Genomic DNA, 17,862 nt, shown 5'->3' with positions numbered 1-17,862 from the left:
GCTTTGACCAAGGGTGGGGAACTATGGACCCTTTATGACTTATGGACTTCAACTCCCAGAATTCCTGGCTCAGGAATTCTGGGAATTGAAGCCCACAAGTCATAAAGGGGCCATAATTCCCCACTACTGGCTTAGATGCCAAGCATCGGAGCAATTCCAGTATTTCTAGGCTGCCACCCCCCTGGGGGTCCTGTGGGGGAGGAAGGTGGGTCCACTTGAAGACATGAGAACAAGTGGCCCACCTATGGTCATAGTCCAGTGGCCCGTTTTAAATTATGATCTACAAGAAACAAAAATACTGCTTCCATGATATATTATCCTGCTCTTTAAAAGTTGCACGTGTCATTGGTAGCTAAGGCAAGCATAGATTAAAGTGCTGGCAGTAAATAGAACTAGTAAACCATGCGAATGAATATATAGATATATTCATATATTCATTCATGCATACTCAAAACATACATTCACACAAACAAACCATATAAAAATAAACCATCGTGTTCCTCAACAATAAAATGACGCAAGCAACCTAATACACATAACCACACCTTCATGGAGCCGAGGGAACGAGACCCAGGGAAAACCAGCTCCCAGGTCCTCTCCAGGCGGCTAACTCCCCACTTTCCAAACTTCTTAGTTTTTAGACCCATGAAACGGTTGTTGCCGTCTTCAAGATTGGCAGAGGAGCCTTCAACTGCGCACATTGGTCAAAAATAAGGGATCCTTTTTTTAAAAAAATCTCGGCCCGACTCTCTCTTTGGATTTATATACACTGGAGTGGCTACTCCATTCTGCTGGATTTGTCCTTTCCGCCCCACATTCTTCTGTCTCCAAAGTCCAGCTTCTTCTCCAGCCCATCTGCCAATGTCTCCGATTCCGCTCAGGGATAAAAGTCCTTCCACTCCAGGCTCAGCCTGGGCATTGCTCAGCCATGGTTGTTGAGCTCCTCCCTTGAGCAGAGTTACCAAAAAAAGAAAAGGTTGCATTAAAAACATACGTATTCATTCTCTCTCTTTCTCTCTCTCTCTCTCTCTCTCTCTCTCTCTCTCTCTCTCTCTCTCTCACACACACACACACACACACACACACACACACACACACACACACACCTGGTTTTGTTTGCTGTAAAGCTTCTGTGAAATATAACACTTTTTTTCTGTTCTCTCCCTCCAAGAGTCCTTCTCCATGGAGGTGTGTTCACCAAACACCTGACTTTACCTTTTCTGGATCCTACCCCTCCTCCCCCAGCTTGGGAACCAGGAGAGAGCTGTTCAGCCTCTGCAGAAGCCAAAATTCGGGGAAGGCCCTGTGCCACCTGGCAGCATCACAGAAGGCTGTGGCTCCGTCGTGCCGGTTGGTGCCGGCGGCTTCCAGAGCCAATCTGCAGCCTCCACCAGAAGCTACTGGAGAGACGGAGCCTGAGGCTGCAATAGAAGCCTCTCCCGTCTGCTTCACTTGCCAGTGGGGTGGACTCGGTTGTTGGCCCGCAGAGGCCGCTTCCTTTTGGTTACTGCTGCTAGCGTCTTCTGTGGCATCAGCAGAGGGCCTGGGCCGCTGTGGATGACCTGGAAGGCCGCAGGGCTGCTCAGGGGTCGCGAGGGCAGGACACGCCGGCTGCTGGGGCCCGGCTCGGAAGACAAGCAGGCGGGGGCGGTGCGGATGGGGTGGGAAAGGCTGGCTGGCTGCTCGGCCCTCAGCCTGCCCCTCTGCCTGGCCTGCCTGTTCCGGCTGCTCTCTAACCGGCACTCCAAGCTGTACACCTCCTCGACTGCTCCGTTCACCCGGTCGAACTGGGCGAGCAGTGTCTGCAGGAGGGAGAGGAGCTGCTGGATCTCCACATCGAACTCCATGCTGTCGCAGGTGCTGGTGGCGAGGCTGAGTCCGTCCAGCTGGCTGGAGGAAGTGGAAGCCCGGGAGCTCTCGGAGGCAGCGCTAGGGGTGGCTCCCTGCAATGACCGGGAATCTTGGCTGGAGGAGCGGGAGGGCAGCGGCTCCATTCCTTCGAAGCGGACCTTGTGGCGGAACTGTGGGAAGAGAAGCATCTCATGAGCCGCAGTGGTGAGAATGCAGTACTACAGGCTACTTCTGCTGGCTGCCTGCAATTTGGCAGTTTGAGTCGCACCAGTTTCAAGGTTGGCTCAGCCTTCTATCCTTCCGAGGTCAGTAAAATGAGGACCCAGATTGTTGGGGACACAAGAGGTTAACGCTGTAAAGAACTGTGAAGCAGTATATAAGTCTAAGTGCTAGTTCTATTTCCCTTTCTTCCTTCCTTCCCCCAATGACAGCAGTTCGATCCTGACTGACTGGCTCAAGGTTGACTCAGCCTTCTAGCCTTCCGAGGTAGGTAAAATGAGGACCCAGACTGGGGGGGGGGGGGGCAAGAGACTGACTCTGTAAATCGCTTAGAGAGGGCTGCAAAGCACTGTGAAGCGGTATATAAGTCTAGGTGCTATTGCTATTTTTTTTCCTTCCTTCCTTCCCTTCACAGTGGTTAAAATGCAGTATTACATTTTATTGCAACTCCGCTGCCAAAAGTTTGATACTGAGCGGCTCAAGGTTGACTCAGCCTTCCATCCTTCCGAGGCGGGTAAAGGGAGGACCCAGTTTGTTGGGGGCAAAAGCCTGATTCTATAAACTGCTTAGAGAGGGCTGTAACAGCACTGTGGAGCGGTATATAAACCTAGGTGCTATTGCTATTTCTATCTCAGCCGTGGGACTCGTCCCAGCCCCACCCGAGGGCCCTGGAGACTCAGCAGGGCTTCTAAGTACCCCCCATCTGCATTTCCCCAAGAGCAAAATTATGCGAGCCATAATGGTGATGAAATGCACATGGCACAGGGGGAGAACTTTAGCCTCACACAAAGAGGCCAAAGCAGGGGCTTAAAAGTGAAGCTTAGGAAAATCCCCTGCCTTCCCCTTATCTACTCGCTCTTGTTTTGCCCTCTTGGGAGTCTCTGCCTTCAGCTGCCAGCATCTGCACTCGGTCTGACTCTGTGTGGAGAGGGAGCAGACCAGAAGCCATGAGGTCAAGGTTGCCCTGGCAGGCCGGCCTCGACTCCGCTCTTCCTCAAAGGCGAGAGGAAGCGGCGAGGGGAGCACAACTGCAGAGGACCCTGCCTGATGGTCCAGGACCTTTTCATTGGTTGACCAAAAGATGGTTTAAAGCGCCTTCTGGTTCCAAAGCAGATTTTACAGACACCCATAGATACATCTGTGCCACTGGATTTGAATCAAAACCAATAAAACAAAATTTTAAGCCACTCCCAAATTGCATAAAAAGTCCACTTGGCAACAAAAACATTTGGCAGCCCTAAATGTCTCAGCCGTTCCTAAAACCCTCCTGATCTCCATGCAGGTTCATTGGGGCGGGTGTGGGGGAGATACCTCAAGGTGAGTGCTGTCACTGAGGGAAGGGCAGGTCACGAGGGGGGATCTAGGTTGATGGCAATATCAAAACAGTCGTGATGGCAGCCCTTAGAGCTCAATGGAAGGAGCCCTGGGTCAGGCCTGCAGTTATATTCCTTTTAGGATCTTTGGCCTGCCACACACACTCTTATTTTACTATGCTGTTTCATTAGTGGGGAATTGGGAGGGAGGATAGTAAGGAGTAGAATGTGAATCTGTTGTTGTCAAAATAATCTTCGTCTCTGCACCTGACCGGAAGTGGATGGGTGGAGATGCCAGAGTGGCAGAGGAAGATTGGACCATGGGATGGACTTGTGGGTGTGAGGCCAAGGTTTTGAACTTTCAACTGGGTGGGGAAACCCAGGAAGCTCAGATTCGGGTTTTCCACATATGTGCCAACATGTCTCTCTTAATAAATTGGAAGTTTGAGGAAAGTTCTACCTTGGACTCTGATTTAATTTTGGATGATATTTGGAATGCTGACACCCTGTCCCTTTGGCATGCCTCACATGTGTAAGACTCCTAAAAAAGGGATGGGGTCTTCACTAGTACCGTTGGACTACCCTGTGATCCGGGCCTCCTGTCCCTGCAGGCGCAGAAGGCCAGGTGCCTTTCTGGATGCCACATCATCAGTTGACTGCTAAAAGACTGAACAGCATTTACGTGGCGGAGGTGAGATTTTCAACTCCCACACAGCTAGAAAGCCCCCCCCATCACACCACTTGTGCTATTTGGGCAGGTGCTAAATTGCTGTCGCTCCAGAGACGGGGTTCCTCCTTGGAGAAAGCAGCCCAAAGACCAGAGTGCCATCTGAGGAGAAGACCTCCTTTCCCTTTTGAGTTGGGCCAGAGTAGCCAGGCCAGCGAGAGGAGCCCAAGAGCCCCGGAGGCTCCCCCCCACGACCTAGGCTTCCACCCCCCACTCACCTCCTTGGCTTTGCTGAATCCCATCCACATCTTGAGCCTCCGAAGGAAAAGCTCCACCATCTCGTAGTCCTGGGATTCGAAGGCTGGCCGGTACATCTCAAAGCGGGTCTCGCGGTAATGACGGATGAGCACAGCGGGGAAGAGCCGCAAGAGGCACCACAGCTGCAGCACCATGTAGCTGGCCCAGAGGAGGTGGGGGAGCCCTGCAGGTCCCGGGATGCTCCTGCCACTCTGCAGACCGGTGAGGAACAGCTGGATCCCTCGGCCGAAGCCGGAGAAGCCCTCGGAGGTGGACGAGAAGAGCTGTGCAGACACAGAGGAAGGTTGGTGAGCGGCTGGCCAGAAAGGTCTGTCTAGGAAGGCAGCCTGGAGCTCAGGACTCTCCTTCCCTGCGTAGCTGAAGCCCAAATGGCCTCATGGGGGTGGATTCCCAGCCTCCACACTGCTCAAGACCTCAAAAAAGGCCCTTGAACCCTGTTTTTCCCACTCAGAAATGGACAGAGACGTCCAGCGCTTGCAGAGAGCAGCAGCCCATCCGCACTCACTGTTAACTGCACCGTCTGGCACAAAATGGCTGACTTTGACACACACACCCCGCCCAAGATCTCCTGGCATGGGTATGAATGAGAAAAACACCCCTTGGAATCCGCGATGGAAATAAAATTGATGCTATAACGCATCGCTGTCAAAGGCTCAAGAATATTATTTTTCAAGCAAGCATTTCTGGGATATTTCAAAGATGGACTACAGCAAGGGTCTCCAACCTTGGAACCTTTAAGCTTGGAGGACCTCAACTCCCAGAATTCCCCAGCCAGCTTTGCTTTGCTTTGGTGGCTGGGGAATTCTGGGGGCTGAAGACCACCAGGCTTAAAGTTGCCAAGGTTGGAGACCCCTCAACTAGAGAATTAGAATTTCTGTTAAAGCTGGGTTAATGGGCTTCATAGCCTTAAAAATGTTAATTTTATCTGTATTTACAGATTTAAGAACAAGCTTGGTTCAACCAAAATTGTATTTAGGATCCACTGAACTCCCCAAAGAATGGATTTGAAAAGATGGGCATCAGGGATCCTATGCTGGGGGTGCAAACATTTGAAGGCCCATTGACCCTCAAATGGTGTGTGTGTGAAAGAGAGAGAGAGAAAGAGAGAGGGGGGAGGGAGGGAGGGAGAGAGAGCATTTATCCCACAGGTGTTTTTTCATAAGGCAGCTGAGAATGAAATGCTGAAACCGAGTCTAGGGGGAGCCTGGGGGAGGGATTGCCACCTGCTCTGGGAAAGCATCCCAACCAATGTCAACGTCTCTTCCTGCAGAACGGGGCTGATGGTAGTCAAGGAGGAGAACCAGCTCTCTTTTGGTAAAACTAGGTTGAAGAAACCATGTTTAGAAAAGAGACTGCATGGATCCCCTCCAGTTGGCCGGAAGACGAGGCATTTTGCTCAGGATGGTAAAAAAAAGTCCCTGGAATGGTTGGCATAGGTTGGGGGTCAAACCAGGGGAAGGGGCTTCCACAGGGCAGGTTAGAGGAAGGGGCCCAGCTCTCCTCTCCCTCCAGTTGCTGACATGTTGCTGGGACAATGTCCTCTCAGCCCACCCCTCCCTATTTCAGGGTTTCCCCCATTACCAGGTATCCGAGGTGTGTGTACGCCAACATCAGGATCGCGAAGGCCAAACCGGTGCCCAGCAGCTCCCCGGCTGATTTGTGCAAAGCTTTGCCGAAGGTGGACCACTGTCGGATGAAGCGTAGCTGCTGGGAAGCCTTTGGGAAACAGAGAGGGAGGCTGGCTGAGCAAGGGTTGGCCTTTGCCTCTGTGGGGGATCAGTTGGGGCAACCTCAGCTCAGTTTAAGACCAGAAGCCCTTCCTTGAGTGGATGGGGATCTGAGAGTCCTGCTCCGGTGTCACTTCTGCCTTAATCGGTCAAAGCTGCCCCTAATTCACATCCTCAATCGTTTAGCTACAAACACAGTGGTTTAACATAGAATAGCCCAGAAAATAGAACTGGAAGGGACCTTGGAGCAGGAGACCCTCTACCATTTCAGACAAATCCAGTCTCTTTCTGAAAACCTCCAGTGATGGAGCGCCCACGATTTCTGGAGGCAACTTCTGTTCCACTGGTTGATTGTTCTCACTGTTAGGAAGTTTCTCCTTAATTCCAGGTTGCTTCTCTCTTTGATCAGTTTCCATCCATTGTTTCTTGTCTGGCCTTCTGGTCCTTTGGAAAATAAGTTGACCTTCTCTTCTCTATGATAGCCCTTCAAATATTGGAAGACTGCTATCATGTCATCCCTGGTCCTTCTTTTCACTAGACTAGACGTTCCAATTCCAGTTCTTCTTATGTTTTAGTCTACAGGCCTTTAATCATCTTTGTTGCCTTTCTCTGCAGTCTTTCCAGAGTTTCAATCAGATTGTTAACCAATGGAACAGAAGTTGCCTTCAGAGGCTGTGGGAGCTTCATCCCTGGAGGCTTTCAAGAAGAGACTGGACTGCCACTTGTCAAAAATGGCTTAGGCTCTCCTGCTTGAGTGGGGGGTTGGACTAGATGATCTACATGGTCCTTTCCAATCCTGTTAATCCACTGAGAAAGCTTTAGCTCCTTGTCACACCCACAAATTTGTTCCTTCGTGTTTTCCGAAGCTCTCCTAACAAGGAAACTTGGAATTCCTAACTGATTCCAGGGCCCTCCTGATGGACACCTGTTCCTACCTTGACTGTCAGCAGGAAGAGCAGAGAAGCAGCCAGGCAACTGAAGGCCACGTGGAGAGATGCCACCGGGTAGAAGCTGGTGAAGGCCCGCTTGTTCTTCAGATACTTTGCCCACTGCCGCTCAGCGAGAGCGGCCTGGCTGAGGTGGACGACCACCGTGCAAGTGGTGGCCAGGATGAGCAGCCACTGGCCGTAGCTGCTGAGGAGGGCAAAGTAGGCCTTGCCTTCCTTCTTGATGGCAAGAGACTCGGAGACCACGAAATAGACCACCAAGATCATAAGGAAGACCTGGATGGGGAGGAGAAAGAGGACAGGTGAGCTCCCAGGAAAAGTGGGGGTGGCCATACCCGGATGAGTCCCTTCCACACCTTCTGTCACTTCTTGGAGCTGCACCCTGAGTAGAAACATGGGCTCTCTGGAAAGTTAAGCTTATTGATTAGCCAATATTGGCCCTATCAAAACGCAGAGTTCCAAGTACAAATTATTAATAAAATCCTACAAAGACAATTTAAAATGACATTGGAGTAAAATACAATAACTTGATATATAGAAATAAGATAAAATCATATTTCAGTATCATCCCTACAATCAACCTCAATCAGTCCCACATATATACCAATCTTAGCCAAACCATTTTACTCAATCCTGAGCCGTGTTAAATGTTGTTTTCAAATGCTGGCCACCCGTAAGGTGGGTTGTTTTAATATGGGGTTCCCAGTGGGTCATTCTCTGGGAAGTGTTCAGACAATGAAGAGAGTTGCTGCCATTTTTTTCATCCTCCTGTCAATCAGAGGCCCTCCATTCTTTCGTGGCCCAGAGGAATTAGGGCAGTGGTGAAATCTATTTTTTTTTTACTACCAGTTCTGTGGCTGTGGGTCATGTGACTGGGGGGATCAAAAGACAGAAACTCACTTTAACAATGTCTGGCTGGGGCAGGGGGTTGGACTAGATGACCTCCAGGCCCCTTCCAGCCCTGGATTGCTGTGCTCTTTCAAGGTATCCTCTGAAGTTGCCTCTAGTGCTAGATTTGTGGTCCTCACTCCCTCTCTTTTTTCCCTTCCTCCCTCTATTTCTTTTTTTCTCTTTCTCCCTTCTCTCTCTCTCTTTCTTTCTCAGCAACCCCACCCCCATTTTTGGCCTAGTAGGCTTAAGGGGTGCAAAAACGGACCCCCCCCACAGCCCTGTTTTTGGCTTTGTGATGTGTGACCGTTGGAACTTTTTTTAAAAAAAGTTTTTTTAGTATTTTTTTACTACCGGTTTGGGCAAACCGGCCCAAACCGGTATCATTTCACCCCTGAATTAGGGAGTCTCTTTGGGCCAAAAATGCCATTTGCTAGTCCTGGCCCTGCCCTCTACAACAGTCTGCCCTCTACAAGGAAGGAGGAGCAGGGAGGCCTTTGGGACTGACCATCATGAGCAGCTGCAGGGTCACCCTCCTGCCAAGGGGGTGCAGCGGGAAGGGAGTGACGGTCACAGCTGGCACAGAGTGTTTTGTCACCGGGAACTCCAGCCGGAGCGTGATGGCAGTATGGAGGTCCAGTACAGGGTGGTACTGGCTCATTTCCAGAAAGACTGCCTGGCTCCTGTAACAGATGGAAAGACAGGTCAAAATACCACAAAGCAAGGAGCTTTGGGGGGGGGGAGGTGCAACCTGCCTCGATTTCCCTCTTGGGTCTCTCCTGCCCTCCTCACCCACCTGTTGTTGATCCAGTTGTTCTGCTGGAGGCCCTGCAGACAAGCGTTGCTTTCTTGGAGAGTCGTTCCCAATTCCTGGATGTAACCCCCGCTGTCATAGATGGAAAGGTAGCCCCAGTACCAGGCCCTGAAGTACAAGGGGGAAGAGGAGACTGAGGAGAAGGGTCACGCATGGCCGGAAAAGCCCCTTCTGGGCATCCCAGGATTCTGCTCTAGCTCCCTTCCAGGTGTTTGTAAACTTTTCCATTCATAATAAGCTCAAAAGATTGGCTTTTGGGCAGTTTTGTCCTAAAAGTTCTGCCTCCCCCCCCCCCCCCAGTGTTCTGAAGTTTTTAATAAAACAGATCTAGTTTGAAGATCTTCATACTGCTAAAATGTACAACTTGGACAAAAGTAAATACGTTTACCTCTCACAATGTATTACCTAAATTCTAATTCTTGAAAAGTACAAGAAAAAAAGTTTTCATATACTACAAGCATGAATTACTTGCTCATTTCTAAGAGAAGCAAATTTGTGGGGGGTGGGGAGGAAGTAAGCAAGGTAGCCTACTAAAGTCAGATTACTCTTTTTTTTAAAAAAAGAATCCTCAAAATAATTTTTTTTTGCCTTTTCTTCTTTGCTTGTGACTCTTGCCTGCCGCTTGCCACCTTCCCTGACCTGCTCTGAACCAAAAGGGTTGGCAAAAAAGACGCTTCCTTCCTTTTCTTGAAGGTCCAATCCTGACGCTGCATTCCACACAGCCCCCAAACCCTCTCACCCCATTGTCACCACAGGTAGTCCTTGACTTACGGCCACAATTGAGCCCCAAAATTGCTGCTGCTAAGTGAGACATTTGTTAAGTGAAGTTTGCCTCACTTTACGACATTTCTTGCCATAGTTGTTAAGTGAATTGCTGCAGTTATTAAGTTAGTTAACACAGTTAACTAACACAGTTAACTAACTTACCCATTGACTTGGTTTGTCAGAAGGTCACAAAAGATGCATGACAGAAAATGGGAGGAGCCAAAGTCGTGACGACACGATGTGCGATCTCAATGCTCTGAGATCACAGTCGACACGTTTGTCTCTGGGTGGTCCAAACGGACCTATACCGTCCCATAGAGACGGTGAACAGGAAGAATACATCTTGCTGATCACAGAGACATCGCAAAGTCCCTGATTGATCCAAGAGAAGTTCTGCAAGCCGGTGACAAAAAATCCAGCCAAATGGCTGATGAGGTTGGGGCGGCTCCAAAACGGAAGGAGAACGTGTTTTCAGCTGGTGAGGAATTTTTACTGCTTTAAAAGTGACTGCCTATAAAAAAACTTAAAATTAATTTAAATTGGGGAACAGAAGAAATAAGCGGCGGAATTAAATTTGGACTGGTTTTGAACAGTGGGTTATCTTACTTTTTAAATGCTATCTTTACAGATGGAATTTATGCAAGCTTTTTAAAATGAACGGATTAAGTTTCCTTCTTCTATTTTTTTTTTCTTTGACTCTTCTCTGTAATCTACGGACTAAAACTTTCCTCTTTCATTACTGTGAGTATTTTTCTAACTCATTTAAGAATCAGACCTTTTTTTTTTGAAATACAGAAAGATACAAAAAGAAACAAAGAAGTGGTAACATTCTAACATTGTAACACTGCTACTCGGAAGCTAGATGTTGGTGTATTGGAAACGAAATACTTCTTTCACTGATTATCCTAGCTTGGCACTTCAAGGACTCACAGCTTGTTTATAGAGAGTGATAAGAAGAAGAAGGAAAACACACAGACTGTTCCTTTGAAGTAGATTCTTAACCAGAGAAAGGTGAAATGTTATTGTGATAATTCTGTTAAAACCTTCTAAGCTAGAGTAGCAGTGTTTGTCAGCTGGAAAATCATGGCGCAATTTCAACACCAGAAAGAAGTTTTAAATCTGCAAAATATATTCTCAGAAATACAGAAATTATCAAATACAAATGAGAGGATGGAGAAGAAGTTGGATTATTTAGTGCATCTAACAGTAAAATATGACGGAGAAGTTGAAGATGTTCATCAAATGGAAAAAGTGGTTAAAATCCAAAAAATCAAAGAGGAAAATGAATATAAAGAAATTAAAATTGCTGATACTTATGGTGATTGGTTTGTTTCTGAAAATGGAAAGAGTGGAATACTGAAAGAGGAATTAAATGGAGGGGAAACGTACCCCAGATGGGAAGATACAGAAGAGGAAAAAATAAAAGAATTTATGGACTTAAAGAGAGAAACCTTATTAGCAATAGTTTTGATAACACCACCGACAATCAAAGATAAGCAGATTAAGAAAACAGAAGAAGGGCATCAAAACTACATGAGAGATCTTATAAGCAAAGAGTTGCTAAGAGGAGTCCATACAAAGCTGATTAAGGAGATGATTAGAGGACATGCCACAAATGGCAGAAGATATGACACTGATTGTTACTGGAAAGATACAGGTTGATAGATGGAAGAGTATAATTTAAAACTAGTTAAACTTAGTGAAATTTAGTGATAATAGTTATAGTTAAATAAATAATTGATAATGATAATAATGTATACAATGTGTAGTGTTATGATAAGTAATAACTGGATATGAATATTGAATGGCACCCATGAAAGGAAGATTAGAAACCCTTTTGGATTATATATAAAGGTTAATAATAATAATAATAATAATAATAATAATAATAATAATAATAATAATAATAAAAAGAGAATTAAGTTAGATTCAGTTAAGCCTTGATTACTAGGGGGGAAATGATATGATGCAGGATATAGTCAAATAAAGGAGGGATAATGATAATAATGTATATATATATGTATGGGTACAATATAAGGAAATGAGATGTAAATTGTAAACAGTGATTTGGAAAGAAGGATAGAAAACTTTGTTATTAAATATTATGGATGTTTAGCTAGAATAGGACATAAGGATTTAGTGTCATTGGAGGATTTTAGAAATAGTAAATGAAATGCCAGTATGTGGTTATGTATTAAATCTTGGTATATTTTATGATGAAGGACATTTAGACAACTAGTCAAATGAAAATGGAGGTATGATGATGGTAACATGTATAAATATCTGAGTTAAAATACGAGTTAATATAAATTATGCTTGATGACTGTGGAAGAGATGCACGAAAGTCTTTTGGAAGCAACAGATACACTTTCTACAGTATGTAAAAAAGGAAGATTTTATGTGTTGTTTGTTTTGGAAAAAAAACTTTATTTCAAAAAAAAGATGCATCACTTATCACACATACACCCAGGACACTGCAACTGTCATAAATATGAACCAATTGCCAAGCATCTGAAATTTTATCACATGACTGCATTGGTTGTAAGTGTGAAAAACGGTCATAAGTCACTTTTTTCAGTGCCGTTGTAACTTTGAATGGTCACTAAATGAACTGTTGTAAGTCAAGGACTCCCTGCATGAGGAAAATCTGGACAAGGGACTAAGATGCCATCTGTGCTGAGCTCTTGGAGAAGAGGCCGACCACAGGTAAGTCTGAAGGAAATGCAACTGGTCACACCAAAATGGAGAATGTGGGGGAGAGAAAGGGAGGGAAGGGAAGGGCTCCACTCACCCAGCCAGGTCAGGGGGAGAGTAGGCCCAGAGCGGCCGCAGGGTGTCCGAGGGGCTCTTCCAGCCAGCCGCGTAGCTGGTGGTGTCAAAGCTGTTGGGACTGAAAGCGCATCTTCTCTTTGTCCCACTGAGAACCTCTTCCAGCGAATTGAAGCACCCTGTTGGGAGAAGGGAGCGCCATGTTTTCTCTGCTTGGTCCTTCAAATGGGCTTCTTCTATCCAGAGCTGCCTTCTCCAAAGACAAAACCATCAAGCCAACTGTTTCAAGGAAGACTCCGTCACGAGAGCCAAAGGTGTCTAAAGGTTGAATCGTAGCAACCGGAGCAAACTTGGTTTTGGTCATCAAGTCACACTCCATTTTGTGTTGTTTACTTGGCAACAATGCCTAACCGGAAGTGCCTGGTGGTTGTTTTCATCCCAAGTGTTTTTTCAACTTCCCAGGTGGGACTCTCTCAGATTTCTTGCTGCCCTCCTCCTCCTCCTCCTCCTCCTCCAGGGCCTAGCCAGGTCTGGCCCTGCTTAGCTGCCTGGGCGATGCTCCTGAGGAGGCCTTTTTCTCTCGAACCTCTTTTATGATTCTCAACTCTGCTCTTCCAGCCATGGACAGGAGAGCGTGCAGCATTGGGGGTGGGGGTGTCCATTTGTCTTTTAATGGGACTGACAAAGGGTTGTATAGGTTGGGAGTGCCCCTAAAGGAGAGGTGGGACACCCCACTCATCTGGCCCAGAGGAAAAGGATCCGAGAACCTGGGCCTCTTAAGAGTGGCATGCAACCCCGGGGGCGGTTGCTGGCTTGAGGCCGCTCCCTCCACCTTTTTCGACTTTTGCAATTCTGAACATACCGTATTTTTTGGACTATAAAACGCACCAGTGTATGAGACGCACCAAGATTTCAAAGTGGTAAATAAGAAAAAACAGTTTTTGTCCTCCCTGGGCCCCAGCAGCACTCTGAAGGCTTCAGCAGAGCTGGGGGGAGGCAAAAACGCCATCTTTGCAAAAAATGGATGGAAGATGAGTCGGTTTTTTGCAAAAACAGAGGAGTTTTTGCAAAAATGGGATGCAGGGGCAGGACTTTGGAAGGCCAGAAATAGCTGTATTCAGTTTATAACCAACATTTCCATGCTATTTGGGGGAGTGGGGTGTCTTATACACTGAAAAATACAGTATTTAACTCTTTTAACTCTGCTTTTGATTTTTTTTAAAAAATTTATCTCTTTTTATGCTTTTTATTTGTAAATTGTCAAATTTGTAAGAGTACAATTGGTGAGACAGTGATGTGGAAATTTGCTAAATAAGAAAGCATGTTCTGATTCAGTCCAGATATCAGGAAAGGCTCCATATTGATGGAATCAAACGGGAGATTCATGGTCAAGAAATCATAGAGCGGGAGAGATCAAATCTGGAGCACCTGTGTAAACCAAAGAGGCTTTGGTAGAAGACGACACACAAAATAAGACACTGGCAGTGAGGAAACTACCCTTGTTTCTTAAACCAATTATTTCTATTCCACATCTGGAACATGGTGCACAATTACTAATGGCAATAGCACTTAGTTTTATATACCGCTTTACAGTATATACAGTATATAAACCGCTTAGAGGGTGGTTTACAGTCAGCATACTGACCCCAACAATCTGGGTCTCCATTTTACTGACCTCAGAAGGATGGGAAGCTAAGTCAACCTTGAGCCTATCAGGATCAAACTGCTGGCAGTCGGCAGAGTTAACCTGCAATGCTGCATTCTAGCCACTGCGCCATCAGGGCTCACCACTAAACAGACAAAAACCTGCTCGTTTCCCACTTACCTTCTTGCACACGGATTTGCCGGAGTCTTGGGACCCCCAGAGTGATACCTGAGCTTCCCTGGGCAGAGCGATTCTGATACAGAAAGGGCAACAGTCCCTGCGTGGCCCAAAGCCAGAAGTCATCGGATCTGCACCAAGACGATGAAGGAGGAAAAGCAGAGAGTGACTGTGCTCAGCACGGAAGATGCTCATCCCAATTTCAAAGCCCCCTCTGGTCCCTGCCAAGCCCTGTTCTCCCTTGGCTGGAGCTGCCCTTTCCATCCTTACCCTCCTACCCTCTTTTTCTGTGCCCAGAAGGGGGTCTCCACCGCAGCCCCTGGATTCTGGGCCCAAGAGAGCCGATCTAAGCCCTCCCTGTCTGCTCTGCCATGGGGGCCACGCAAGGCAGCCCAGGCCTTCTGCCTGGGCTGAAGTTTAGGGCCGGAGCAGTGTGATTGCCCCACCTCCCCTCCTGGGGCTGCTCTCTCTGGGTCTGCGCGGGAGAGGAGCTGGGGTAATCCTTCCATGGGGCAAGCTGAAAAGGACCTCATGAACCCCACAGGCCCAATCCACTGGCACCTTTTCTTTGCGCTATTTGTCGGTCAGTTTATCTGGACTGCCCAACCCCAAAACAATTAAAGAGGCACATGTATGTACGTTCAAAAATAAACTTACAAACAAACATGGCAGGAAACAATATACATTCCAGATCTGAATGTGATCTCCTAGCCTGCCCAATGAATCCTCACTCAAGGTCTGGGGGGGGGGGAGGAGAAGGGAGTTTTAGGGGCTGCTTGAAGCGGGCCAAGATGGACAGGAGAGGCTGCTCCAAAGGAAAGGGGCAGCTGCTCAGAAGAATCCCTTCCAGAATTCTGCTAGAAGCAGCTTTTCTACTGACGGATCCAAAACCAGTCAGCCCTGGGGGAGCAACCAGGAGGGCAGAGACAGGCAGCCCCTCAAACACCAAGGCCTGGATCAGGCCGGGCTGAAAGGTGAGAACAGTGCCTTGAATTGCACCTGATGCCAAATGGCAACCAGGGCAGCTCAGGACGTAGTGAGATGGACATAGTGAGGCTTCTCCATCTCAGTTTGAATCCTCTCCCTCCTCCGATCCCAACTGGAAGGGAACAGAGAGAGCAGGAGGGCCACTACAGATCCTGCCTCCCAGGCTTTGATTTCCTGCGGTCGATCCAGAATGAGATCACCATCAATGATATCAAAGGCCACTCGGCTCCGGGACGGCCAAGACAGTTCCGCCATCCACATCCCAGTTCGACAAGGTCCTTGAACAAGCCTGACCAATGCCATCTCCTGTTCTGACCTGGGCTTCACAAAATCACAAAGCAGACTCCTTGTCCCAACAAAACCCCTTTGTATTAAGCTCACGTGGATTCCTCTCATTCACATTCAGCAAAGTCCCGGCAAACAGACTTTCAAGGGGGACTTTACAAGCACAGTGTCAGGCCTGCGGCTGGTTCCTTTTGGGATCTTTGGCCTGGCACACTAATATTCTATTCTACTATGCTGTTTCATTAGTGGGGAATTAGGAGGGGGAATAGTAAGGAGTAGAATGTGATGATGTCAAAATAAAATTCCTTTCTTTCAAGGTCATTCTTTATCTCTGCACCTTTGCACCTGGACGGAAGTGGATGGGTGGCACTGCCAGCATGGCAGTGGGGGTTCTACCACAAAACCGCGTTCGACTAAACTGCGTAGCTGACGTCATCAACAGGGCGACAACAGCGCGGAGACAGAAGCACACTGTAAACGCTAAACCTAAAATTAACCCCTAAACCTAACCCTAAACCTAACCCTTAATCTAACCCTAAACCTAACCCTAAACCTAACCCTTAACCTAACCCTAAACCTAATCCTAACCCTTAACCTAACCCTAAACCTAACCCTAAACCTAAACCTAACCCTAACCCTTAACCTAACCCTAAAGCTAACCCTAAACCTAATCCTAACCCTTAACCTAACCCTAAACCTAACCCTAACCCTTAACCTAACCCTAAACCTAACCCTAACCCTTAACCTAACCCTAAACCTAACCCTAAACCTAACCCTTACCTTAAGTTGAATCGGCTTGCTTTCAAAGCGCTATTTAAAGCGCCCTTCTTTCTCCACACTCGCTGTTGTCGCCCTGTTGATGACGTCAGCGACGCGGTTTAATCGGGCGCGACTTAGTCGAGCGCGGTTTTGTCGTGCCACGAGCAGTGGGAGATTGGACCATGTGATGGACTTGTGGGTGGGTGGAGGCAGGATCTTGAATTTTCAACTGGGTTGAAAGTCTTCAGATTCGGGTTTTCCCAGATGTGCCAACATGGCTCTCTTGATAAATTGCAACTTTGAGCAATACTTTGCCTTGGACTCTGATTTAATTTTGGATGTTATTTGGAACCCCGACACACAGACCTTATCAGGATTGGAGAGCTGCCAGGCCGGTATCTTCCAAACACAATGCTGTACAATAAAATACTTGGCAAGGAGTCTCTGGGAGTCACAAACAAATCTTCACACTAATTAATCAAACTAACTCTCCTGCAAACTCCAATCTCCTTCTGCTACTCTTTTATTTCCTCTGGGAGGCGCCGTTCATCGTCCACCTGTGGCCTTACTCCAAAGTTGACCCTTCTTCTTTAGCTGTTCCCTTCGTCTGGCAACTCTGCGCAGGCGCACACTGGGAACAGGCTCCAGCTATTCTGCCTCACTGCTGTCTGACTCCAAAGGCAGCTGGTAACTGTCAGACGGCCCTGGCTCCCTGTCTGCCTCCGACACAGAGCCCTCATCAGAGCCTTCCCAGACTCCAGGACTGGCCCATATTCCTCCCCAACCTCCTCACTGTCCGAATCTGTCAACAGCTCCGCTGGCCGCTGGCGGACCACAACATCTCCAGACCTGAAACCCCACCCCCACCCTCTTCTGCACTCTAAAAAAACCCCACGTGTTGGTTGTTCTTGGCACCTACAGAGTGAGGGAGGATATTCTGTGGACTGCTGATCCCTAGGAAGGGATGAGTGAAGCTCAATTGAGGAGCATCAAACCATTTACAACCATAAACATGTGAACAGGAGACCATGCAGCAGAAATACCTCTTAATATCCAGGAATTGCCTGGTTCCAAGTTGCTGCTTGATGGACTTTTGCAAAAGAAACGCCTGGCTGTTGTGTGAAGGCCCACTGTAGTTGGTGAGAAGGATGACCAGCAGGAAGAACATGTAGACGAAGCAGTTCTAGGAGAAACAGAGGAAGGGGACTTGCCATTCTGCTCAGAAGAGCCCAAAGCAGCCCCTGCAGGCAGGATGCCCCAACCAGGCTGGGAGGACATTCTGCTCTGGGATCTTGGGGTGCTTGCACGCCCACCCTCTCACCGGCTCCCCTTTGAATCAGGAGGGGAGATGCCCTCAGAGGCTCCATCTCCTCTTTCTCCTTCCAGGGCTCTGGTCTCCCCCTCCGGATGACCCCTTCCCCCTTTTCACCTTGAGCAGGCTGTGCAGAAGCTTGACCTTCCTGGCTTCCTCCTTGGCCTGGAAAAGAGCAAAGCCCTGAGGAGGCCGGACCTTCCCGATCTTCTCCGAGACGTGCTCTACAAAGGGGTGTTCCACCAAAGTGTCGTCCTCCTCGGGGTGCAGGCGCTTGGCCACCAGAGAGAAGTAAAGGGCTTCCAGAAGAATCTGGAGGTACAAAAATATCAAAGCTCTGGATTTGGAGGTGACGTTGCACATCACCTAATGCAACCCCTTCGGAAGGGAAGATCTGTTAAATCCACACTCTCTTTCGG

General features: G+C 47.8%; 1 protein-coding gene across 1 annotated transcript in view; it reads right to left on the bottom strand.

The window, feature by feature from the left end:
• Positions 1-1,121: 1,121 nt before the first annotated feature.
• Positions 1,122-17,862, bottom strand: part of PKD1 (polycystin 1, transient receptor potential channel interacting) — a 174,501-nt gene continuing 157,760 nt past the window's right edge. The window contains exons 37-46 of the mRNA XM_032230933.1: positions 17,561-17,755; positions 17,175-17,314; positions 14,104-14,231; positions 12,301-12,457; positions 8,727-8,852; positions 8,439-8,613; positions 7,031-7,318; positions 5,950-6,084; positions 4,329-4,631; positions 1,122-2,021 (exon numbers count right to left, since the gene is read on the bottom strand). Coding sequence (XP_032086824.1) covers positions 1,449-2,021; positions 4,329-4,631; positions 5,950-6,084; positions 7,031-7,318; positions 8,439-8,613; positions 8,727-8,852; positions 12,301-12,457; positions 14,104-14,231; positions 17,175-17,314; positions 17,561-17,755 — 2,220 coding nt within the window. The 3' untranslated portion in view covers positions 1,122-1,448. The remainder of the gene's footprint in view (positions 2,022-4,328; positions 4,632-5,949; positions 6,085-7,030; positions 7,319-8,438; positions 8,614-8,726; positions 8,853-12,300; positions 12,458-14,103; positions 14,232-17,174; positions 17,315-17,560; positions 17,756-17,862) is intronic.

The sequence above is a fragment of the Thamnophis elegans genome, chromosome 14 (genome assembly GCF_009769535.1).
Source record: "Thamnophis elegans isolate rThaEle1 chromosome 14, rThaEle1.pri, whole genome shotgun sequence".
NCBI lineage: Eukaryota > Metazoa > Chordata > Lepidosauria > Squamata > Colubridae > Thamnophis > Thamnophis elegans.
This window is presented reverse-complemented; position numbering and strand designations above follow the sequence as displayed.